This window comes from Agrilus planipennis, unplaced genomic scaffold, assembly GCF_000699045.2.
Source record: "Agrilus planipennis isolate EAB-ADULT unplaced genomic scaffold, Apla_2.0 scaffold222, whole genome shotgun sequence".
Lineage (NCBI taxonomy): Eukaryota > Metazoa > Arthropoda > Insecta > Coleoptera > Buprestidae > Agrilus > Agrilus planipennis.
The window spans coordinates 239202-263703 of record NW_020442436.1 but is presented as its reverse complement, the minus strand read 5'-3'; the positions used below and the strand labels follow the sequence as shown (position 1 = coordinate 263703).

At 34.7% G+C, this 24502-nt stretch overlaps 1 protein-coding gene across 2 annotated transcripts in view; it reads left to right on the top strand.

Moving 5' to 3' along the window:
• LOC108739756 (T-lymphocyte activation antigen CD86) overlaps positions 1-24502 on the top strand; it is a 365407-nt gene that overhangs the window by 105594 nt on the left and 235311 nt on the right. For both annotated transcript variants that reach the window (XM_025980313.1, XM_018473808.1), the window contains one exon: positions 4084-4207. In XM_025980313.1, the coding sequence (XP_025836098.1) occupies positions 4144-4207 (64 nt within the window). In that variant the 5' untranslated portion in view covers positions 4084-4143. The remainder of the gene's footprint in view (positions 1-4083; positions 4208-24502) is intronic.

Below are 24502 nucleotides of genomic sequence, written 5' to 3'. Positions count from 1 at the left end.
ATTATAGCTATAATATTTTGGAACGCAGAATAAACATAAGCAGATAATCAAATTATTTCTGCGATAGCAAGTGATTGCTTCATGTCGATTGATGTGTATGAAATTCAAATGTGTTAGAACGAATGGAATAACCAAAGCCTTATTTATCTAGCAAAATTTGAATTTGTAAATTCTTGACAGTCTTACTGTCTCAGGACACGAGACATGCCACGACCAAAGCCCCGAGACGCCGTGGGACTTCGAGACTCCTCAGAATCAATTTAGAAATTAGTTCATTTTTGGTGAGATGTATCAATAAAAAAAAGCAATTTTAATAAAATCAACATCAATTAATTATTGAAGTGAAACTTCTTTACATACAGTAGGGTAAGTTCGTTTCATGCAAGTTGCTATGTAACAAAATCATGCAACGCATTTTCCCCGCTGCCTGTCCCTATGTATGCTTAGATCTTTAAAACTACGCAAGCGATTTTAATGCGTTGTTTTTTAATAGATACAGTAATTCAAGAGGAAGGTTTATATGTATAATACATCCATAATATAGCAGAGAAACACTGATAATTTTAGAGGTTTGTAATGTGAAGTCATAAACACATTTTTTGCGCTTACATGTCAAACGCTGGCTGAACCCTACGAGATAGATCAAAATAATATACTACAGTATTGTACACCTTAAAAAGGTCTACAGAAAAGTCCGGGATAGTATATGTCTATCTCTTAGGGATAATCCACAATAACCATTTTTGATCCTTTACTTTTTACGAGAAACAATGCCTTATTTACGAAGCGATTTTAAGCAATACAGCATTAATTCTTATCCAATTAAGTACGTTTAAATACATTATGCATTTAATATAGATCAATATGACCCTTTACAGCATGTAATTTAAATTAATATTTTCGAAGATATTACAACCTAAAAGCAGGGACATATCGGTTGCGGCGGTACCGGCCGGTTTGTATTGTCTAATGACAAAAAAAGCTGTGATTGTTGTATATAAAGACATTCTATAGTATATTTACTATCAGCACTACACCTGTGCGAAGCATAGTGTACAAATAATACCATTAAACCAATTCCTTACCCCTATCCCGGTATGTTTGTGTGAAGAAGATGAAGCATGCTCGTGCTTTCTGAAGTTTTCCAGAGTCGCATTCAGTCATTACATGCTTCATGATATATCTTCTCATACTTTTATATAAGAAATTCAATAAACATATAAAACCTTTATTGATTTAATTTTTGTAATTAAAGTGAATATGTATACATTCCAATGTGTCTCCAACTAGCCCTATATCTATTATAGGTAATTAATGGATACCAAATATATTATACATTATTGAACATTGCCGTTAGTTTTAAACGTGGATCTGTTCCATGTTTCGGTTATCAGTAATTACGTGCACGGTACATGATTTGTGTTTGTATTCAGTCTACCTTGAATATGAACGAACTATAGTTGAAAGTTTGCCTATGTGAATTGTTCATTGAATTAATTTGCAAAAACTAACGTTATAGACTGATTATTATTTGTGAACTAAATCAGCTTCTATTCATAGCTAATTCTCATTTCATGGTTGTATTTACGATAAAACCCTTGCAACCGTTGAAACTTTGTATTTGCCGGTTTGTTAACGTCAAGTGAGGTAAAAGAGAGAATTACATTTTTAATGTTTCAAAGGGTTTTAGCTAGACACTACAAGTGTTTTGGCGTACAACGCCCTCCTTAAGAGCACTTTTTGAGAAAGGCATAAAATGTCGAAACAATTGCAGAATGTACAGGGCCGTGGACCATCTATGTAATCAGGACAGGAAAAACGAATTTTTTAAAATTTATACCTACATATATCTTGAAAAACTTTCCTTGATTTCGTTTATAGTAAGCATCATATAAAAGTGAGTACACTAACTTTTTATTTACTTTATTTTTGTTTGCGTCGACTCATTTATTCTATCCCAATGGGATTTTTAAGAACTCAGTACAATGGATCACTAAAACTGTTCAGCAATACGACACGTTACATTCATCAATTACCATCACCGTCAAAGCAAACTTATGTTTCTGCTTTTAATGTCTCTGACTAAACCTTCATGTCTGAGAAGGTGTCCCACCAACCTATCTCGCCTATTTCTTTTTGACTTTCATAGTCCTCTGTTCTCCTAGTCTTTCTAATGCCTTTACGAACGTTTCTAACCTTTTCTTTTCCACCCCGTCTATTGTACACGTTTTGCACCTGGACAGAGCCGTGTTCCAGACATATAAGTACTTATTTTAAGAATATTTTTGGAATTTATAAATTAACCGTTGGAGAGCAGGGATTGTAAAAATCAACCAACGTAAAAATCATTAAATTTCGTTATTGCTATACTTAATGGTAAAGGACTACCTACGAAGCTGTACAACAAATAATCGTAGAAATTTCGAAATATTTGGGAAACTTGGACTAGGAACCTCGACAGTCTCAAAACTTTTGAGGGTAGACTCTGCCAGTTCTGGCTTACTCCTCGTTATGATTGTGAGATTTTAATTAGAACTCTTTGAAACATTAAGAAAGGGACTCTTTCACTCAAGTAGAAGAGAGACAGATGTCGAACGCTGCCGAACGTGGAGGCCGATTGTGCCTCTTTGTCGCTCGTTCCGCGCTCTCGCTTGCACTTCAAGCCTTAAATGGAACGCCTCAGAGCGAGGTAACGCCGCATGAGTCATGTTTTTTCGTGCGTGCAGCCGGCTCCATCAAATTATAAGACGTTGTCACGTCAAAACATTTAATGACAGCTTGATACTCGATCTTTTCCATTTTTACAATAAGACTCACCGATTCACTCAAACGATAGTCAAACAACTGCGCGTAGTTGAAATTTTGAGATTACCTATAAAATGATGCGCAACCACGTCACCTCGACTACACGTTAAGTTCGGAAACTTTACAGACCACCCTCGTATTTGTAATTGTTTTATTTCTTAACAGTTTGCGGAATACTGTACATCTATGTTCAAACGATTAGAGATGTGACCGTGAGGAAAGCAGCGCGAATAGAAATAATACACACTAGGCGTGAGTAAGACACAGTTTAAAGGAGATCAAATAGTTTGAATTTGGGATTTTGTTAAGGCACGTCCAGGTTAAGAGAAGGAGCATATCTCTAATTGTTTGAAATTACTTGTAGAATTAATGCTCACGCGTCACCACTTGTAGTAAAAGTTAAAATTTGCTATTTGCTGTTTCAACATGCAAATAGTATGGGAACAGAAAATAAGTATATAGTTCGTTGGTTCATTGTAAGACGGAGAAAGTGTTATTTTATAAAGCGTTCTTTTATTGAAGTGAAACTTCTTTGGTATCGATGAGAGTAAAATCTAAAAGCCATGAAACGACACGCTTTGCAACGTTTCGTCTCACGAAGCGATAGGCTATGAGAATAGAAAAGCGGGCATGCGCATATCCTATACTATAGTGCTAAATTAATTTTTTGGTTATATCTGTGAAGTTACAGTAAGTGTATTACAGTAAATGTTTATTTAACAATTAATATTTATTTAAGAGTGAGTATTATTATGTATTAATTCTAATTCCTTGTAGTTATTGATAGTTTACGGTTTCTTAAGCACTTGGAAAAATAAACGGAAGCGACCATTTTTTTGTTATTGAATTACATAAAAACGTAAACATAAGATATATTGGAAAACATAAATCCTGAAATTTCTCGTACTCTCTCTTTCACCAAATCATTATTTATTTCATTACAAAGGTATAGAGATCGCCAAAGAAGTTTCACTTCTTTCACGTGTACTGGGTTGCACCTGTTTTTTTTTCTAAATATCCTTTCGCAAATGGCAGATTTGTTAGGACTAGTAACAAAATAGTTTTAGTTTTTCAACAATTGCTCACTTGTCCCTTTTGATTTGCGGTGGATTTTATAGAGCAATAAAATATGGTTATTTGAAAGTTTTGTTTTGTCGATATAAGTTTGCGAAAACCATTTATTCAACTTTCTCTTTTAACTTTGTAGGAATTTTTTGTAATAGTTGAGGTTTTCATTTTTATTCTTCTTTTTTCATCAATAAGAGTGTTTTGTTTCAGACAATCAAATAAAACAGAACTGATGTAAAATTAAAGCGACCGTGTGACCGAATCACCATCATGGTTATAACAGGCCGTTTGCGGGTCCAAATATTGATCCTGATAATGTTGATTGCTTCAACGGGTAAGTGATATTGATTGCCTAATAGTAATAATTTTAAAACACACATATACGAGGGATGTTTCTAAAGTTCTGAATCATACTATAATTACGCAGAACTTATAGGCAATGTTATTGGTGCCAGACAAGTCTCTACATGTAGTTCTTAGGCTTTCACGGTCGGCGTATATCGATGCTGTGTTTTCTTCCAAGCTTTTTGGCCGTGGTCCGTGGAATTTTACTTTTCCAAACGTTTCGCTGTTCTATACTGGCGGCATCTTTAGTGGTGATTGGACAGGTGCTGAATCGTAACTGATGCAGAGTCACCACTGAAGATGCCGTCAGAAAAGAACGGCGAAACGTTTCGAAAAGTAAGATTCCACGGACCACGGCCAAAAAGCCCGGAAGAAAAATCAGTAAATCTTGACATGTTTATGTAACAATCTAGTGCAATGTTGTTCAGTCTGAACTAGGTGTTCAATTGAACCATGGAAGACGCCGCAAAATCGCAAATAGTAATAATTTTCTTTTTGTGGAAAAAAGGTGTAAAAACATCAGAAATTATTCAGAATCCAAAATTATTGTAAATGAAAGAAACATTACTGCCGTCGAAGACCTACTGAAAGAGGACAGACTATTCGTCAAATTAGTATGCGCCTACGCATAGGTACAAGTTCATGACAACCGTTGGCAAGGTTTTGGGACGCTGGGTGCAAAGGTTGTTGGGACCAGAACGGATACTCAATAGATCTGATACTTGTCGTCAACTTCAAGAGCTGTTGGTCCGTTATGATGATGAATTTTGTCAACGAAAAGTAGCCATTGACGAAACGTGGATTCCTTATATCAATGCTGAGACCAAAAGTCAATCCAAAGAATGGCCCAAACCTGAAAAAGGGCCTGCACTGAAGGCGCGTGAAGTTCCGTCTGTCGGAAAAGTAATGCTTAGAGTATTCTGGGATAGCGAAGAGATTATTTTTATGGATTATCTGGCGAAAGGTACTACAATTAACGCAGAATATTATTCGAATTTAATATCATACCACTGTGACAGCCACTTGTCAAAAAATCGGTTGTCTGTAAAGTCGGTTAACTGACGATAGTTGAACGTGACAACGTCATAAGAAAATACTGATGGAATGGTTTCATTTTTCAAAAGAAAATTTTAATTTTATTTGTTTGATACATATTTTGTATGGATATAGAGAAGGAGGTAAATGGAAATGTATTATTGTATAGCAGCTGTCCACGCGGACGCATCGCTCACTCAAGTAGGAGAGAGACAGATGTCAAACGCTGCCGAACGCGGAGGCCGATTGTGCCTCTTTGTCGCTCGTTTCGCGCTCTCGCTTGCACTTCAAGCCTTAAATGGAACGCCTTCGAGCGAGGTAACGCCGCATGAGTCATGTTTTTTCGTGCGTGCAGCCGTCTCCATTGAATTATAAGACGTCACGTCAAAAACGACCTGAAAAGTTGCATAATTGTCCGTTATTACAACAGGATAATGCAAGACCACACACCGCAAGAAAAACGAAGGATGTTTTGAACGATTTACGCTGCGAATTGCTTCCGCACTCAACTTATTTCCCGGATCTTGCACCCAGTGATTATCATCTTTTCCCAGATTTGAAAAAAACTTTACGAGGTGTTCCATTTGAACTGACGTAAAACGTGCCATAAATAGATTGAGGAGACTCCGAAAAAATTCTTTGAGGACGGCTTAAAAGAAATAAATGGAAATTATGTTGAAAAACTACATTGAAATATTGACGAAAATCAACAAAATAATAAAAATTATAGCTAAACTCCCAGAACTTTAAATACAACCCTCGTACCTATAGTATGGTGCATACACGGACGATGTAAAAGTAGAAAAGGAATGTCTTTTGTTAAACGGTTTCCAATAGAGATATGTGCAGTGACAATTTTCATTAAAAATTGTGCTGAAAGCATTATTTGAAACTGGAGTAATTGTAACAAAAGCTCGAAAGTGTTTCATCGTGTAAGTGCACTTCGAAACAAGTGAATATAGTCGCCTATCTACCATAAGTGTTCTCTTATTCTGTGTGTATTGTTTATGAAAACGGTTATGACAGATACAAACAAATGATTTGTACCAATGGTTGGCATTGTCCTTTGATGTCAGTATTAGTAACATATGGAGCTATACATCGGTGTCTAATGTGACATGATACGTGGATATCTGCTGATGACCACGATGACCTTAATCATTTTGAGTTGGGTTTACTTATAATCGCCTTAAGTTTTCTAGAATCGATAATCAAGCCCACCAGTATGCAGTAAAAGCATGAAATATAATATATTAGAAATTAAACATTTATATATGACATATTTTTATGGTTTTAAATATTAGTACACCCAGAATTACGAATACGGTTAGAGCAAGTAAAGGGTTGTAGTAAGGTAAACCCGGGTAATGTCAAAAGTATAAATTTGATACATACGAAGGAATATATTTCACACGAGGAAGGGTAAGAGGTTCCAAAAAAAGGCGCGTTTCAAACACAATCAAAATTTAGTTTTATTGTTACAAAAACAAAAAAGATATTCCGCAGGGTGTTAATGCTGTTAAAATAGGCATCAATTTTTTAGTAAAATTTAATTAGTACACTAGGGAAATCCCCACCACATCTCACATGCATTCTTTTCATTTCAAAACTGAAGAATATTTTAATACAGCTGGGTACTGGAAATTCCTTGGGACAGATAAATCTCCCCCAGCTAAAGTTGAATGGACGCATAGTCTCTCACCCTATACGTCGGATGAAAATGTCTGATAACTACCAATCTGACTTGGACTTTCCCCAACTATTAAGCGTAAATAGAGCCGAACCAAAAGCATTACACAATTTAAACTTGTTTAGACGAAAAAAAAAATCTTAGGAATAGTTTTCTCCCGACTTGTGGCAGAATACAAATAAATATCAATTAATGCCAAATGGTTTAAAACGAAAAAATTTAGGACAGATTAACACGCCCTTGAATTCAAAAAGACTAAGAAATTAACAAACACTAAAAAATAAAACTGCGTCATAAAGATTATTTTTGAAACTTAAACAAAAGAGAAAATGCAAAAAATGCAAGACACAAATTTGTGACAATAAATATTTTTAAAGATGGAAGAAGAATCCCCTTTTTGCTTTATAAGTTATAGAATTTTTATAATAAAAGAAAAATAAAATATAAACTAACTAGGAAAAGAGCACCAAACATACCTTTTGTTTCTACACGTCATCGCAAATTAATCAGTTTGTTTTTTCTTAAATTTTTCTCTGTTTGAAACAAGAATCTAACAAAACAGGCATTCCTGAACTTATGTGTCGTAGTTCCACACCTATCATCATTGTCCTCTCCTTTCAACAAGACTCCAACGTTTTTTTTTTTTTAAGTAGATCAAACTAGTTTTTCCTATCTCTCCAGGTCTTTGCTGGCACATACGCACTCTTTTGTCGAAATTTTCCATGACCATTTTCTACAAATGTGCCTGAATTTCGTTGACGGAACGTTAAATTACCTCCTTCAATGCACACGTGCTTGTAGGCTTGTTCGCATAGACTTTTGAGTTCAAATAATCCCATAAAAAAAAATTGAATTGTGTTAACTCACACAATGTAGGGGTCAGTTTTTATCACCAAAACGAGAGAATACGCAGATTGGATATGCAGTAAATGAATTGTTTTACGGGCTGTATGGTATTTGGCACCGTCTCGGTGAAACTACACGTGGTCCACATCAGTACTACTCAATTTAGGTAAAAATAACTGTGTTATCATGTCGCGATATCGAGTACCAGTAACGTTCACTGCTTGAATAGCTTAATTTTCGAAAAACTATGATCCAATGATCTTTTCAACCCAAAATCCGCACCAAACAGTGACACGTTGAAAAAATTAGAAACGTTAAATGTGTGGTATTATAGAAGAACGATGAAAATACCATGAACAGAAAAGTTCATTCATACATACATTCATGTATATTAGCGATAGGAAACGATTTAGTTTTCGATAAATGCGATGATTTGCTCGGTATAGGAAGGAACGGAAGTGCGGCTTTCGACTTAACGACCTTGTGATGACGAAACTAAATTATTGATCTATAGGCTTTACACAGTATTTGCGAAACTTTCGACTTGATTCCATGACTTTGCAGTAGATTGTGTAAGGATAGTTTATTATCTAGTTTCATATCAGAACATTGTTAAAATTTAGATTTAATATAATTGAAAAACTGTTAACGCACTATAAAACATGAGAATTAATTAAGTTTGTATGTTCGAAAGTTCAACGTTTTCGAAAAAAACGCAGTTGAATGTACAAGTAAATTCAATTCCGGCCGTGTTATATCAATACTATAACGCAACATCGCGTTCAATAAGGTTGTAATTAGCAGCATTGGTGTTGTATTTCTTTTGTACTTTTTTGCTCATGGATTCTTTGTTATTTGTCAGATTAGATAAAGTGTAATTTAGGTTGCTGCGGCCCTACTGTAAAAGTTATTTGTCCTTTTAGCGTTATCAATCGCTTATTCGCTATTAGGTCAGTGAGCCACTCACTATTATTACAAAGGCGTTTAGTACCTCAGAACTTTGTGATATGATCTTGATCTACGGTGAATGTGAATACAACATTAATGAAACAATCGAGTTGTACAACCATCGACATCCTGAGCGAAAATTTCCACACTTGCCAACTATCTTAAATAGGGTATAGAGATTGCGAGAAACAGGCAATGTACACCCTACATTGTTCATGGAAGACAGCTTCCAAAGTATTACTCGGGAAATAGCAGGGAACGTTGGCTACTTTCATACGACAGTGTGGCGAATTTTAAAAGAGCAGTTGCTGCATCCTTATCATTTGCAGCGAGCCTTACTTGAAATTGATTTTCAGCCGTGAGTTAATTTCTGTCAGTGGTAGCGACAGAGAGTGCTGCAGAGCCTAATTTTTTTCTATAGGGTGTTGTTTAGAGAGAAATTTGCTTCATGCGGAACGGAATTTTGNTTACGTCTACAACTACATGGTTTTAGATCACGACTGCGTCCAAACTAGCGTCTAGAAAAATGTTCCTCTAGTAATCCAAGTATCGGTCATTAATATTAATAATGGTAATTACCAGCGTAGTATTCGTTTTATATTTTTTTGCTAGTGCATTCTTACGTTAGAAATTGATTTTCAGCCGTGAGTTAATTTCTGTCAGTGGTAGCGACAGAGAGTGCTGCAGAGCCTAATTTTTTTCTATAGGGTGTTGTTTAGAGAGAAATTTGCTTCATGCGGAACGGAATTTTGTGTTTTTGCTATTTTTTGGAGACGTTTTTGGTATGTTTACTTAAAATCACTCACAAAGGTAACATGCCTTGACAATACCTCAGTGGTGGTGTGGAAATTTGTCTTAATAAAATTGCAATTATCAAGATGATGCTCATTTTTCGACTAATATTTACGTAACCTACATTTTTTCTTTCTTTTTTGTTCGGAAATGTTTATAGTCTTAATCCATGTAGCTGCAAGGTTTTTATCGTATCAGTTTGGCAGACAATCTATGTAGCTAATTCACACACAGGACAGGCTTCGGATTGTAAGTTGTTGTGATATTCTAAAAAAAATCTTTTTGCCCTTCACCATCGTGCGATTGTGTATCATCTAGTTTACACCCTCCAAAGCTCAGCACTTCTTTTTGTTACACCCTATATATTCAGGATCTTTCGCTTAACCAAATTCTTAATTAGAAAGAATCTCAATTTTAGAAGTTTCCAATTAGAAACATAAACAACAGCTTCTATACTTTGAGTGTGACTTTTAAAGTAGGTACCTGCCTCTATAAGAAACGTTAAAAAGGCAGTTGTTTTATAATTGAAGACATTTCAGTTTTATATATAATATATGTATAATAACTAATGTCTATCGATTGGGTATAGCCATGTTGATTTGATCAAATCAATTGTTCTTCACGAAGGATGTAATTCGTGACAGCTACGTATTTTATATTTTTTCCTAGGATTCCACCTGGACCCTCATCTTGTGGAAACTTCATTACCTTTTGTGCCTTTTATTTTTATCTCTGAATTGTTTAAGTATTTGCCCTCAAGTTTGGCCATATAAGTAAATGTTTTATAACCCGTTTTCGATTTGGTGCCGAGACACAGTCGGAGCATCTTCACATTTAATGAACTTTCGCTAAAGATTTAACAGTGCGGGATAGAAATATTTATGAGAACGTTAGGTGGCGAGCTGCGGCGGTAAATTAAGATACGAAGACCCGAAAGGGCCGTAATGACTGCCATTCCTGAGATTCCTGCAGGACCAATAACCCTAATGTGCTATAACTGTCAAACTTATCGGCCCAACTTGGTTGAAAAACCTAACTTCCATTAACTTCTTGACCAGCAACTAAAATATGTATGTATATGAACTGATTCGACCACGTAGGTACCTACCTACGTTAAATCCAAAACCAATTTTGTTTGCAATCGAATTTTAAAGGCGAACTGTTATATTTGCGAACTTGCCTATATAGATTTTAAAATTCAAACATTTCGATTTATTGTAATTGTTCACATTGTATTAAAATTTCTTTGAATTTAACAAATATTATTATAGTAGGTATTCAGGTAATCTGTTTGTATAGGCCTTTCAGGTTTGCAGTAGATGTTTGTGTTACAGGTGATTTTGTTTTTCTAGTACCAAACTTTCCCGCTGTTAAAATAAAATTACATATTACTTCTTTTTACTGAAAGATGTTTGGGAGGTATGTCAAAATGCTACGAGACAAATAAAAGTTTGGAAGAACGTTCCTCATTCAATTCTAAAACTCCTGTAAAAATTACAAATCGATTCACTAAACCGTTAAGAAGTTATTAAAATATTAAAAAATTGTAACTTTACACGTCATTTTATGGAGATTCGTTAACCGAACAGATTAAATTTATTTTTATTAACAGAAAAAAAGCTACCAGAAATTTCAGACTTTTATAATAAGTAACTTGAACTCTGGAGAATCACTTTAGCGTAAGGTTATTCAAATTCACTAGATGGTTATCGAGGAAAAAATGAAAAATTAGCTGAGACTCGTTTTTACTTGATAATATTTATAATTGTCTGAAATAAATGCAATTTTAAAGTTTTAATTATTATTTAAACATATTAAAAAGTTTTACGCTCATTATTAATAAAGATTGAAACTAAATATTTTTTGTTTCGAAGTTGAAATCAAGGTATATTCACTGCCAAAAGTCAGTTAAAAATTTTTCTATATTATTCGTTTTCGATCAAATTTCAAGTTTTCTCTCAAACCGTATACTTGTTTTTAGTATAGATAGTATTTATTTACCTCATGATATGCTGCAAAACCTAATTAATCACGAATTTCTAATTTTATGTTCTCTTGTCTCAGATTGTACCTCCCAAACATCCTTAAGCACAGCTTACGACTCAAAATTCCCAAACTTACATTTTATTCTGTTTCTATTGTTCTGCTTTCTCTTTACTTATTTGTGTCTTTAGTTCAATAGATACCTAGAAATTTCACTCGTTTATGTACAGATACATATGTACAATACATACTACTGTTCCACCGCTCATCCTTTCCACCTTCCTCATCCCGACACAACCACTTACCCGAAGTTACCATATTTGTTTGTGAATATGAAAGAGCGAGTCTTGATCCAGCCTTCAACCAATAAATTGTTACTTAGACATTTGTATTTTATTTGCACGTCGTTTTCATCATCATAATTTCTTATTTGTACTCGAACTTGATTCGAAAAACACAAATAATAGGTGAATTCCGTTAATAAGTACTTTTTTTTTAGTTTTACTACATAGGTACAGGGCGTTTCTGAAATAAGTAGCAAGCTTTGGAGGGTATTAACTAGATGCAAAAGTGAATCGAATGGTGAATAAAACAGATAAATTAAGGGGCAAAAATAGTTGTAAGAAAACCAGAACAAGACGTTCTTGGGCGTGAATTGATAATGTATAGAAAAATTGCGATAACAACTAAGTAGCTGCACGGATGGAAAATGTAAATAGTGACGGTTGTAGAACGACTAATAATGTAAATGTCAACAGATTACTACTCCGCTACTACTCGTAATAATTTTTAAAAGCACATTGCAAAAGTTAATCAAATAACTACTTTGTTTACCACAGATAGTATGCAGTATTATCGAAAGTATATCTCAACATGGTATTAATACCACAGAAGAGAAGAAAAATTAAGTTTTTACGTCTACAACTACATGGTTTTAGATCACGACTGCGTCCAAACTAGCGTCTAGAAAAATGTTCCTCTAGTAATCCAAGTATCGGTCATTAATATTAATAATGGTAATTACCAGCGTAGTATTCGTTTTATATTTTTTTGCTAGTGCATTCTTACGTTAACAGTCAATCTCTAGTCGCTGCTCATTCTTTTAACATTTAAACTCCGTATGGCCCAATAGAACAGTACTTGTTGTTACAAAAATGTGACATGTTACTTATTTAAGGGATTGAGCGATATCACCGCTGTACAGATGAAATCTTTGGTTTAAAAGACAATCCCCAAAATAGTACACACGAAACAACAGGAATCTTTAGACCTGGTTGGAATTATATCTTTAAACTAGTGTCTTTGTTTTCCTAAATTCCTGAGAATGTTGAACCTCCTTTAAAGTCCGATACACTCAAATTCTGCTTGTCTGCATCTCTTTTTGTTACAGTGTAATGTTATTACTTTTTCTTTACTAGTGTCCGCTGCAATTCCTACTTGACGTCTCTTTTCCACATTTATGTTATTCCCTACACGTCTGTCGTGAGTAAAAGTAGGCGTTCAGTCAGCAACTGAAAGAAAATAATAAATGCGCCAGTTTTATTGTGGATTTTGCCAATTTTGAACTCCCCAACTATACCACGGTGAATACTCATGGCTCGCGTAGAACAGATTTTGTTTTGGTTTAAAGAATTTACATATATATACGAAAATAACTGTAGGAAAAACTCAAAGAAAAAATATTATATTTTAACAATTAATCGTTCGGTAGAGAAAGCATGGATACCTAATATTTTCGCAGTTTAAATATTATATCAGAAGAAGGTTTTCTTCTCCCAATTTAGTTTTATATATAATATATGTATAATAACTAATGTCNATTATTGAAAAGGGAAATAGATAAACGTATTTTATTTTCCTGTCAAATTTTCTATAAGAATAATAAAAACCCCTCGTAATAATATATTAAAAGAAAACCTGTCGAAGAAAATCTTTTCTCTCAATTTCCCCTTTGCTCAAAAAAACTACTTGAAATATATTTTATGCATACGTCAATATCACAAATGAAGAAGTTAAACTTCTCGCCACTTTAGCTATATGTATGCTAGTAGGCTATAGAAAAAAAAGTAAGTGGAATCAAAAATCATCCCGAAAAGCTTTTAGCTTGGAACATGTTTGTTTTTCTTAGATGAACAGTTACGTAAAAGCTTTCTGCTGTTGCCTGCAACTTTCACGGGACGAAGACGGCAATAATCAATTAATTTTAAGACTCAAAAAATTAAAATAAAACTGTCTTAGCCTCATTAATTCCTTCTCAATCGAAAAAGTCCGATGAATCACAAGACTGCTTTAAACTAATCTCATGATTATCTCGTCACAACTTTTAAACGATGATTTGAGGCAACTCATTGTTAGCATATCCGTAAAGTTCATCCAATTATTGAAAATGTTCTTTTTTTGGAAGTCTCCCATTTTAGAAGGAAGTTTTATGATAACTAATAATAAAGTTATTACCAGATTTAACTGTTGAATGTAAGTGACTTATTATTGGTTTTACCACAAACCGTTATTTCATTATCGCCTACTTATTTGTAGCAATAAAAATGCCAAATATTATCAATTGTTTCAAATCAGTACCATATTTGATTTCGAAACAGCGATCTGTACATTTTAACTTTTCTGATCGTTTGTTAAATAGTAATCATACGTCGTCTAGTGGCAAAACTTGTAACTTATTTATGTTATAAATAAAATGAGTCACTCGTTGGTGTTATAAGTTTACAATCCGCGTGCACCATTCCCATGAATGTGATAAACATAAAATATTTTTTTAGAACCATAAAAAACCTATTCGATCTGACGGGTCTTGAACCTTGACGAAGCCTTTGTACAAATTAGAGTGGGTAGACCGGCTTGCCAGTTTTCATGATTTAGGGTGCGGGATCATAGGTTCAACCATAATGGGGTGGTTTCTAAAGAGAGACCAGACTAAGATGAGCCTCTGAAATAGGGCAGTAGCTCTTTCAGTACTCAGGGTGGCAGAGATCACGAAGATCGATATAGCACTCTGATGTATAATCCCGCGATGTGGAAGGCAACGGAAAACCACCACATCATGTTATCCCAAGAAAAACAAACCGAACTCAAATGATGGCGTCCTCTGGGTTAAAGCACTCCGAACGTAAATTAGTCCCCCATTTGGATGTTTTGGCGGGGACTACCTCGGGGGATGCCATCAATAGGTGCAATAGGGGAACGTGCAATATTTCACGAGTCGGAGCGTAGAATGTTACGACAATGAGACAAGTAGGGATATTAGAAAATTTGAATGTTGAGATGAATACCCTAGTGAAGTCCGATGGCTAGAAGCTGAAGACTTCTGGAGTGTAGACTTTAGAATAATACATACAGAATCGGCGGAACGTAATTGGGGAGGTAGGAATTGTAATGCGTAGGAAACCAGGGCAGAATGTAAAAAGTTATTTACAAAAAAGCGATAGGATGGTTATGGTTAAAACTCGAAACCGGTAAAAACGGTATTAGTGCAGGTATACATACCTATATCATCTTACAATCATGAATACGTAGAAGCGGTTTATACAGATGTAGAAGACGTGTTAAGTTTAGTGAAAGGGCAAGGAAACCTTATAGTTGTAAGAGACTTAACGCAGTAATAGGTGAAGGTAAAGACGGTGCAATGGTAGGTTCATTTAGATTTGGCAATAGGTAAAAATGATAGCGGAGATAGACTAATAGAATTTTGCGGTAAACATAACTTAACCGTCGCGAATACTTTGTTCAACCATCACGTTAGGTGACGCTGTACCTGGAAGATGCCAGGTGATTTAGGGAGATATCAGTTAGATTACATACTTGTTAGGCAAAGATTTAAAAATCAAGTGATGGACTGTAAGTGTTACCCAGAGACAGACGAAATACCAAAGGAGGCGGGAGAAACGAATGACATGGATATAGAGACAGAATGGAACTGCATTAAAATGTGCCTAGACCCAGCAGCTGCAGATATACTAGGTCTTAAACAGAACGAAAGTAGGAAGGCATGGATAACAAACGAGATTGTAGAATTAATAGAAGAAAGGCAGAAATCCAAAAACAGGAGAGGCAAAGGACAAAAAATAAAGCTGTAAAGTGGGAAATAATTAGGAAATTTAGGGCAGCTAAGGAACAGTGGATTGATATGAGGTGTAAAGAAGTAGAAGAAAAGTTTGAAGTAGGTAAAATCGATGAGGTTTATAATATAATTAAAAGAAAATGGGGAAACGGCCTATAGGTGGAAAGAATATTTAGTTAACCTATGCACAGGCCATGAGTCAGGAGATAATATTAGAGAAGAAAGATAGTGTGGAGATAGATGAGCTAGGTTTAGAACGTGGCAGTAACAATAGAGAAAGGAAAGAGTAGGTACATAGGATTTGTAGATTTAGAAAAAGCTTCTGACAATGTTAAATGGGACAAGATGTAAGAGTACGTACATAGGATTTGTAGATTTAGAAAAAGCTTCTGACAATGTTAAATGGGACAAGATGTAAAATATACTTAAAAATATAGGGATGAGTTATAAAGATAGAAGGGTGATACTTAGTTTATATAAAGAGCAACAGGCAGTTATAAAGCTAGGGCTGCAATGTAGAGAAGTAAATATTAGGAAGGGACTCACACAGGAATGCACACTGTCATCGCCACTTTTTAATCTATACATCGAAGAAGCGATCATCATCATTAAAGACAGTACAATTGTATGGATAGATATACAGGGGTAAAAGGTTAGAATTTGCAGATGATATAGCAGTCCCAGCAAGTAGGAGTTATAGATAGTAAATGGAAGCGGTATTGACAAAACAGTACCTACTGCATGAAAATAAATAAAAGTAAAACAAAAATACTGGTATGCAAGGGAAGAAAAAGTAGGGAAAGAGCGAATATAAAGATAGGAGACGAAAAATGTGGGTTGTTCGAGTTTTAGGGAAATGCGAAGTTTATCTCACAATAGGAAAGAGTGGAGGTGCGTGTCTGACCAGTCTTAGGACTGACGACCTTATAATGATTTGTATACTTATAGTATTGTATTCAAACGGGTAATTCTTAAGTTGATGTAATCGTTTTTAATTTTTCGTCACTTGCTGTTAAACAATCACAACAAATTCAAGAAATTCGGAAGAACACACTATATATTCATGAAGTTCTGTTGTACGATTTACTCCCTGAGACAAAAAGTAGTAACTGACAATCCCGTATTTGTTATTGAAATCGAAGGTACGAATAGGGCTCTTCGTTTCTTGTTAGTTATTAATATTTTGACTTGAAAAGACCAAACATGCCAACCACCAGCATATTACATACTGACAACCGGCCAATAACAAACGGCTGATTTCAGAATGTTGTCCACTTTTGTTCTTGTAGGTATAGAAACCTTCTCGATAATGCTTAACGTTTTCATGTCAATTCCTCGATTTCGACGGTCCGGCAAAGTCCGGAAGAAGACTCTGTGATAGAAACCTTTTATTCAAATAACACCACACAGTCGATGGAACACAGATGTAGACATAAACTGGAACATATAGTGACAAGGCGGAACTTGCTTCTGATTGCTTCTTCTTTAATTTATAAATCGCAAAGAAGATGTTCCTTTTGGCGTAAAAAACAAAATTGGCTTGATACAATTAACTATTAACGTTAATTAGTTATTTTTAGTATTGTAATANAATTAATTAACATAACCAGTACACTTAAATTAATTTTTTATGTAGACTAATCTACATAAATTATTTAATATGATTGTCTTCAAATTCTGGAGATATAAGATGATAATCGGGGTGAAATGCATATTACTAATCAAGTGACTAAGGGGAGGACAATTAAACGAAGATTATGGGTGTGAGAATAATTGGGTAGGAAGTTGATGTTATTTAATGTGATGGTGAGGTGTATAGTGTTTTATGAGGTGGAAATATGGGGATGGAAGAAAACAAATTAGATAAAGGTTTTAAAAAAATATAAATTAAGTGGGTATTGCAATTAGAGAGAAGCAGACAAGCCAGATTTTGTAATAAGAAGGGAGACTAGTTGTGGAAAGATGTGGGAAGAAGCGATAAAAAGAATAGGAAAATATGAAAAGAGGTTGGGAGGCTGTGAGAAGAGAGATAGAACCCTTTCTCTGAAGAGATTAAAAATCAATCAGGAGAAGGTGAGGGAGTGGCTGGGGGAAGGGATCAATACAGTGGAATTGATGAGTAACAGATGTGGGGAAATGATAAGGGAAGAGGATCTAAGAAAAATAGAAGAGTCAAGATATGTGGTGGGGCTGAGGAAGATTGTGGGGAGACTGGCAAGGGGATTGGGTGACAAAGTATTTTAAGGAGGGAGGAAAATAAACAAGCTATCAAAATTTAGGAGAAGGAATAAGTGTAGAGAATGTAAATTTTGGAGGACAGACGATGTGGTAAATGTGATAGGTAGGATGTTATGATAGTAGAATGAATTGGTGAATAAGGATGAGGTTAGGCTGAGCTCAATAAAGAAAATTTTACGGAATAGGGAGTCGTTGTTTTGTCTAGACCACTGAAACAGGTGTGATGCTGGTGGTGAAGGTGGGGCGAATAGAAACAAAAAAAAATTAAATACAATAGCATCACATATCTGAGATATTTAACTAATAAATTATGTACCTATTTACAACGAAGTGGATTGGATATTGCTTACAAAATTAGTTTTTCTATAGGCAAACTTATAAAAATTAATCAAGATAAATTAAATATTGAAAATCAGTCAGGTGTTTATAAGTTAATATGTGGGTCTTGTCAAAAATTTTATATAGGACAAACAGGTAGAAATTTAAAAAAAAAAAGATTAAGTGGGCATAAAAATAATTACATAAAAACCAGATAGATTCTACCTAACACTGAAAGAAAGACATCTGTTTAAGAACAAGTTTGATATTTTACATTTAGAAAATAAAGGAAAATAACTTATGTTACTTGAAAATTTAGAAATTAATAAATATAAAAAATTAGGTCTATTACTAAATGTCCAAACCGAATGTAATAATTCCCCATTTCTAAATTTGTTTTGAACTATTCCCAGTAACACTATATAAACATCTACAATACTTTGTAATATTAGTGATGTTTAGAATATTGTTTAGTATTCGGAAGGATGCCGGGGCTCAATTCCGGGCCCATCTACCTTGGTCTAAGTTTTTCTGTGATTTCCTCGGATCACTTAAGCAAATGCTGGGGCAGTAATAATATTCTACAGGTGGTAGTCTTTCATTTTTCTTCCGTCTTCATTCCGCCCATTTCATTATTCTGATCCGAATCACCACTCATCCATTCTTACGATTCCTAAAAGGATACTGAAGAGGGTCTTTCGCCCTGCATTAGCAGTTAATGGGAATGAAACACACAAACGTTTTAGTTTTTGATGACGTGTGTGTCCATATATTTGACTATAAGAGCTAGAATTACCCAGTGCACATAATTGGTATCTGTGTGTAATCGTTCTACCATGCACTGTGACGGTTACATGTCGTACTTGTTGTGGCACGACTGTGGTGGTGTGGTTCAAAGCTGGTCGATGTAGGGCTTTTTCTCATTTCGGCCATAATGTTCTACAAAATATTTACAATTTTCTATAGTGATTGAATGTAGGCTTTCACGGTCTGATTTAGTTGTAAGTATATGGAAACTTTTCCAAGCTTCACCAACAATTACGGTGAAGGTGGTGTGGTGTTTGGTGTAGTTTAGTTAGTACTACAATGTGTCGAAACTTGTCTAACTTAGTGGGTGGTGGCCGTGACTTTACGAGCAGAGTTTTCTCAATGCTATTTTTGCAATAGTGAATAAAACATCAATGATAAACACTATGTACAAAAACTTTTTTTTTTATGTTTTCGTGGAAGAGGGGAAATCTTCAAAAGACACCCTGCCGTCCGAACGACAGGGTAGTGTTGGATTCACTCTGAAGGAGCGNATAGTTAAGGATATGGTTTGTTCTAGTATTAGGGAAATGCGAAGATTTAGCTCAGGATAGGAAGGAGTGGAGGTGCGTGCCCAACTAATTATGTGATTGGCGACCTTATGTTGATGATGATGATCATATTCGATATTGTCAAGTTGAACTATAAGAACGTGGAAATTGGTAGATAAAAATTCATCTTAAATTGGAATTACTTTTAGTTTTTCCATTCTGTTTTTATTCAACTGAAAATTGTTATGACCCTAAGTTAGATTTCTTTTTCACATATTCTTTTCGGAGCCTTTGATCGTTATTCGGTAGTAATGGCGCTAATTTATGGACAATCTGAACAACATCTGGTTTAATTAGATTTTGTCGATGGCTTAGATCTACTGATAATTGATTTTCTGGTAGATTCTTTAGGAGGATTTTTCTGAGACTAAATTGGTGAAGTGTAGGATCGCGAGTTGTAAATGAGCTGCTACCAGCAAAGACTGAATTAGTGAAAAATTTCAATATTTTGTAACGTCCTCGTTTATTTACTCAGCAATGTATACCTAGTGGCCCAAATTCACACCAATCATAAAGCATGAAATGTCCTTTCGAGTAAGTTGGCATACGTTCTTGTATAGTAAATAATTGCGATTGTACTCTCGAGTTCCTTTAATATGAATTTACTTATCAACTTCACTGTACATATGCAATCTCAGCTTAAAATTTGCTATGTTAGATACGTTATCGACAACCCAAATTCCGCATTTGGCACGAGACTCATATCTGCGGCCGATATTTTAGCAAGAATCACTAGTTGAAATTCACTTTTTCGAATAAGAGAAACCCCAGAACACACTAACAATAACAATCAAGTAAAACCGTAGCCAAATATTGATCGTAATTCCTTCGTCCAGTGTAGTAATGTGGCGTGGTTCTGCGCGGTGGAGAGAGAGGATCACTATGTATAGCATATAAAACGAGAAGCGTTTCAAAGTAGTTACTCGATAAATAGATCCCTCTCTGTACTCTACAGTGTTCCTGTTGTTGTAAGTATGCAACTTGAATCGTGTCCAAATATTTTTCTTATTAAAGCTGTAAACTCTCCTGAAGTACCTATGTACTATACATACGTTCATAAAAAACCAAAAACTGCACCTACCGAATTTCGCCAGCATTTTTAGCGTTTATTAGAATTTGACAAGTAAAATTTTTAACAGAGGTGTAACGTAATTGTAGACTTTAGATTCCATTTCTATTTGGAAAATCGGAATAGTAGCAAAGGCCAGTTTATTCAACAAACCAATACTAATGTTTTGTTTCTTGTAATTAGTGCAAGGTTTATCAAAATAGGTTTTTAAAATCAATTAATCCTTTTCTGCTCATGATGTTGGATGTGATTATACCCTAACTGATTCTCACGACATTATCCGCTCATCAGACAAGACTGCTCAGTTTTATATCGTTTGCTTATCATACAATGACGCAGAAGCAGACGCTCAGAAAGTTGCGACCATTAAGGCTATAGTTGTTGCTCAGGTGCATGAAAACATTGAAACCTCGTTTGTCATATCATAAGGTCGTCAGTTCTAAGACCGGTTCCTATTCTGAGCTAATATTTTCATTTCCCTAAAACTAGGTATGACAAAGAATGAGAGAAAAGAGGTCACTCATCATCACCATAAGGTCGTTAGTAGGAAGACTGGTTGGACACGAACGTCCACTATTTCCTATCTTGAGCAAAACTTCGCATTTCCCTAAAACTATAACATTTAACATCTTTAACTATTTGCGAACAGTAATCTAATCTTGGTTTTCCTCTACTCCTCTTAGCTCCTGTTTCTGCCTCTAATATGACTCTTACCTAGACCTTCATGTCTGAGAAAGTGTCCTTACTCGTATATATTTTATGGACTTTCATAAAGTCCTCTATTCTGCTATTCTTTTTAATACTTCTCCATTTTTAACCTTCTCTATCCACAATATTTTAAGAATTTCTAAATTAGTCATTCTCGAGCATAGAAGTGACTTTTTTTTGTAATGTTATTATTAAACTTTAAATTTCCGTACCTAAAATACAGAAATCGAAGAGTTTCACGATCAGTGCAATAACAAATAAGGGTGCGGCCCGGTTTCCCAATTTCCCAGTATTTACTTTTTTTTGTTCAAACAAAAAAAATGGATATGTTGAATTTTTCTTCGCATTATACTATTGTTAATTTTTATATATCTACTCTTAAATTATATTGCAGCGCAATGTGACTTTTGAGTATGCTGAAAACTATCATTTTGAGTTTGAGGAAAGTTAATTTTCTGCAGTTAGTTTATCCAGAGCTGCCGCTTGAGTAAAAGTTAAGACATTTATGTGCAAAATTTTCCATATAATACAAGATAGGTATTTATGGATATTACAACAAAATGATTAATTTCAGTTTATGTTCTTTCTATTATTAAGTATACGGTGGTGTATACTATTGCAAAAAAAAAATTAATTTTATAATATCGTGTAGCATCTGCTATTCGTTTGTGAGCTACTTCGTATAGTTTCGTACTCAGATATTTCTTTTTCTCCTTGGAGTTTGAGGAAAATCAGAATGAATGTCTGTCTGGTTTTCTACAGACGTTACAGAAGTGGTATCTAATATTCTTAAAATGTGATCGGTTCTGCGACTCTGCAGATCATTTGTAAAAGATTTTGCGTAATTCTTTGAATATTAAATGTAGGAACATTTTGCTGGTATGAGATTTAATATGTAGTGCCAAATGTAAATAGAATATGAAAAGTGTATTGCTTATACATATAGATAGGTATGCGAAATTTATAGTGTCGGGCGATTCGTATTTTTGCTTTTTGATATGTTTTCCTACTTTTTTACGCTTTTATAATTTTAGGTATTCTATGAAGTACATTTTTGCGCTATGAGAGCTTCTATGGTCCAAGCTCCCATTGAGAACATTTGTGAAATTTAATATGTACTGCCAAACGTAAATAAAACATAAAAAGTGTCTTTCTCATATATGCGAAATTTATAGTCTGGGACGGGCGATTCGCGTTTTTGCTTTTTGGCATGTTTTCCTACTGTTATTACGATTTCAGGTTTTATAATCTCACACTTCTGTACTATGGAAGCCTGGACTATAACATCCTTCATCTATATCATAAAGCGAATCGTTAATTAGGGTTCCACCATTCGACTCCCACACCTGAATTCCGTCCAGTCTTTGATTTAACGATTATAGACAACTTCTGCAATTACCCATGAATTCCGTCCCATCAGTGACATGCCATTTTGCAGAAAAAGAGAGCAGCGTTGGTTTACAACATGAAATATGTCCTCAGTTCTTAGGCTTTCACGGCCGGGCGTATATCGATGCGGTGTTTTCTTCCCGGCTTTTTGGCCGTGGTCTGTGGAATTTTACTTTTCCAAACGCACTGAAGATGCCGTTAGCAAAGAACGACGAAACGTTTGGAAAAGTAAAAGTCCATAGTATTGTATTATTATGAACATGAAGCGCATTTTATACGTTTATTGGTACGTGTAATTTGCGAAAGCGACTGTATTATCTCTCTTAACCGCTTCTCCCTGCGATTGATTTCATTCATCCAAAATGTAATAACTTAACTGAATTTGTCGATTATCTGGTTGTTTATTACATCGGTGAGGAATCCACGTTTTTAGGTCATGTTTGAGCAAATAAAAATACAAGTAAATTGTTTCAATTCAGTGCTTTGTTTTACACTGTACATCTAAATATTTTTCAATTATTGGAAATTTTGAAAGACTGCTAAATAGACACCTGCCTACATAAAATTAAATAACGTGAATCTTAAGAAGCATTTACGCAGATTACTGAAGGAGAAAAGATTTTCATTGACAAAATGATGGTGGAATTTGATTCGAAACCTCCCTTAAATATGTAAAAACAGTACGTTTTGCCATAACGAACCATACGTTGCATTTTAATATCGGATGACAAAATATATTGATAATTATACTTTTCAGATTAGCGTACAGCTAACTGAACTTGTTTTAAGAAAGATATGAGATTAAAATAACGTGTCGAGGAAAGAAACAGAGTTGCAAAACTAGACTTATAGTACAATAATATAATACCTGTCGAGGGAAGAAAACAGGTTTTTTTTCAAACTGCATATGAATTGGAAAGATGCAGTCTGACATAACAATTTTTCGTCATGTTTGTGCAGAAAGCTCGTCATTAAATAGAAAGTTGGCGAAATAACAGTAAACTATTTAAAAGTTAGGTAGTCATTATAGATTGTGTAATTCGAATAACAGATTTCTGCGCACGCTCATAAACTTCAATGTATGCGTTAAATGACTAATTTCATTGCCTCCTGATTGAAAAACGGTTGAAAAAAGGTAATATCTTCCCTATTTCATAGCAGCAAAACGAGCTTTCCGCGGTAACATTACAAAAAATATTTTTTTAAAATAGTCTTGAATTATTACTCTAAATAAGAGAGGACATTAAAAATACCTCCCGAAAAACCCGCAGAGTATTTGATTTCGCCCAATAACCTAACAAACACAATAACAAAAACATGTGTACGAGCGTTAAGTAAGTAGGTACATTTGGCAACAACGCACTTGTTTTATTTGATTTTTTGCTACTCATAATTTCTGTCCACTTCTGAAACGGAACAAAATTCATGAGTTTACTTCTTCTATAGTAGTACTAAAACCACCCCCTCGTTGGAACGGGATACATGTACAGACGACCACCACCTTTTATTGTATTGGTTATGAAAAAATGTTTTAACGGTTGAATACAAAACGGTTGTTTTCCACAAATTTTACTAAAACAAAAATCATGGTACATTTACAATGGTAATATCATGGTGCATTGTCCAAATTACTAAAAATTGGTGCAAATATCAAGAAATTGGTATACTTCATTTACTTTCTCTAGCGATGTACCCCTTGCAATGTCTTGGATGCGCGCTGGCAAAATCGTAGGTAGGGAGAAAAAAGCTCATTATACTCTCGACTCTTGTTCATTAAACATACTTTTTCATACAGTACCTGCCAAAAGTTTTGTTCAATCATGAATAGTAGTGCGAGT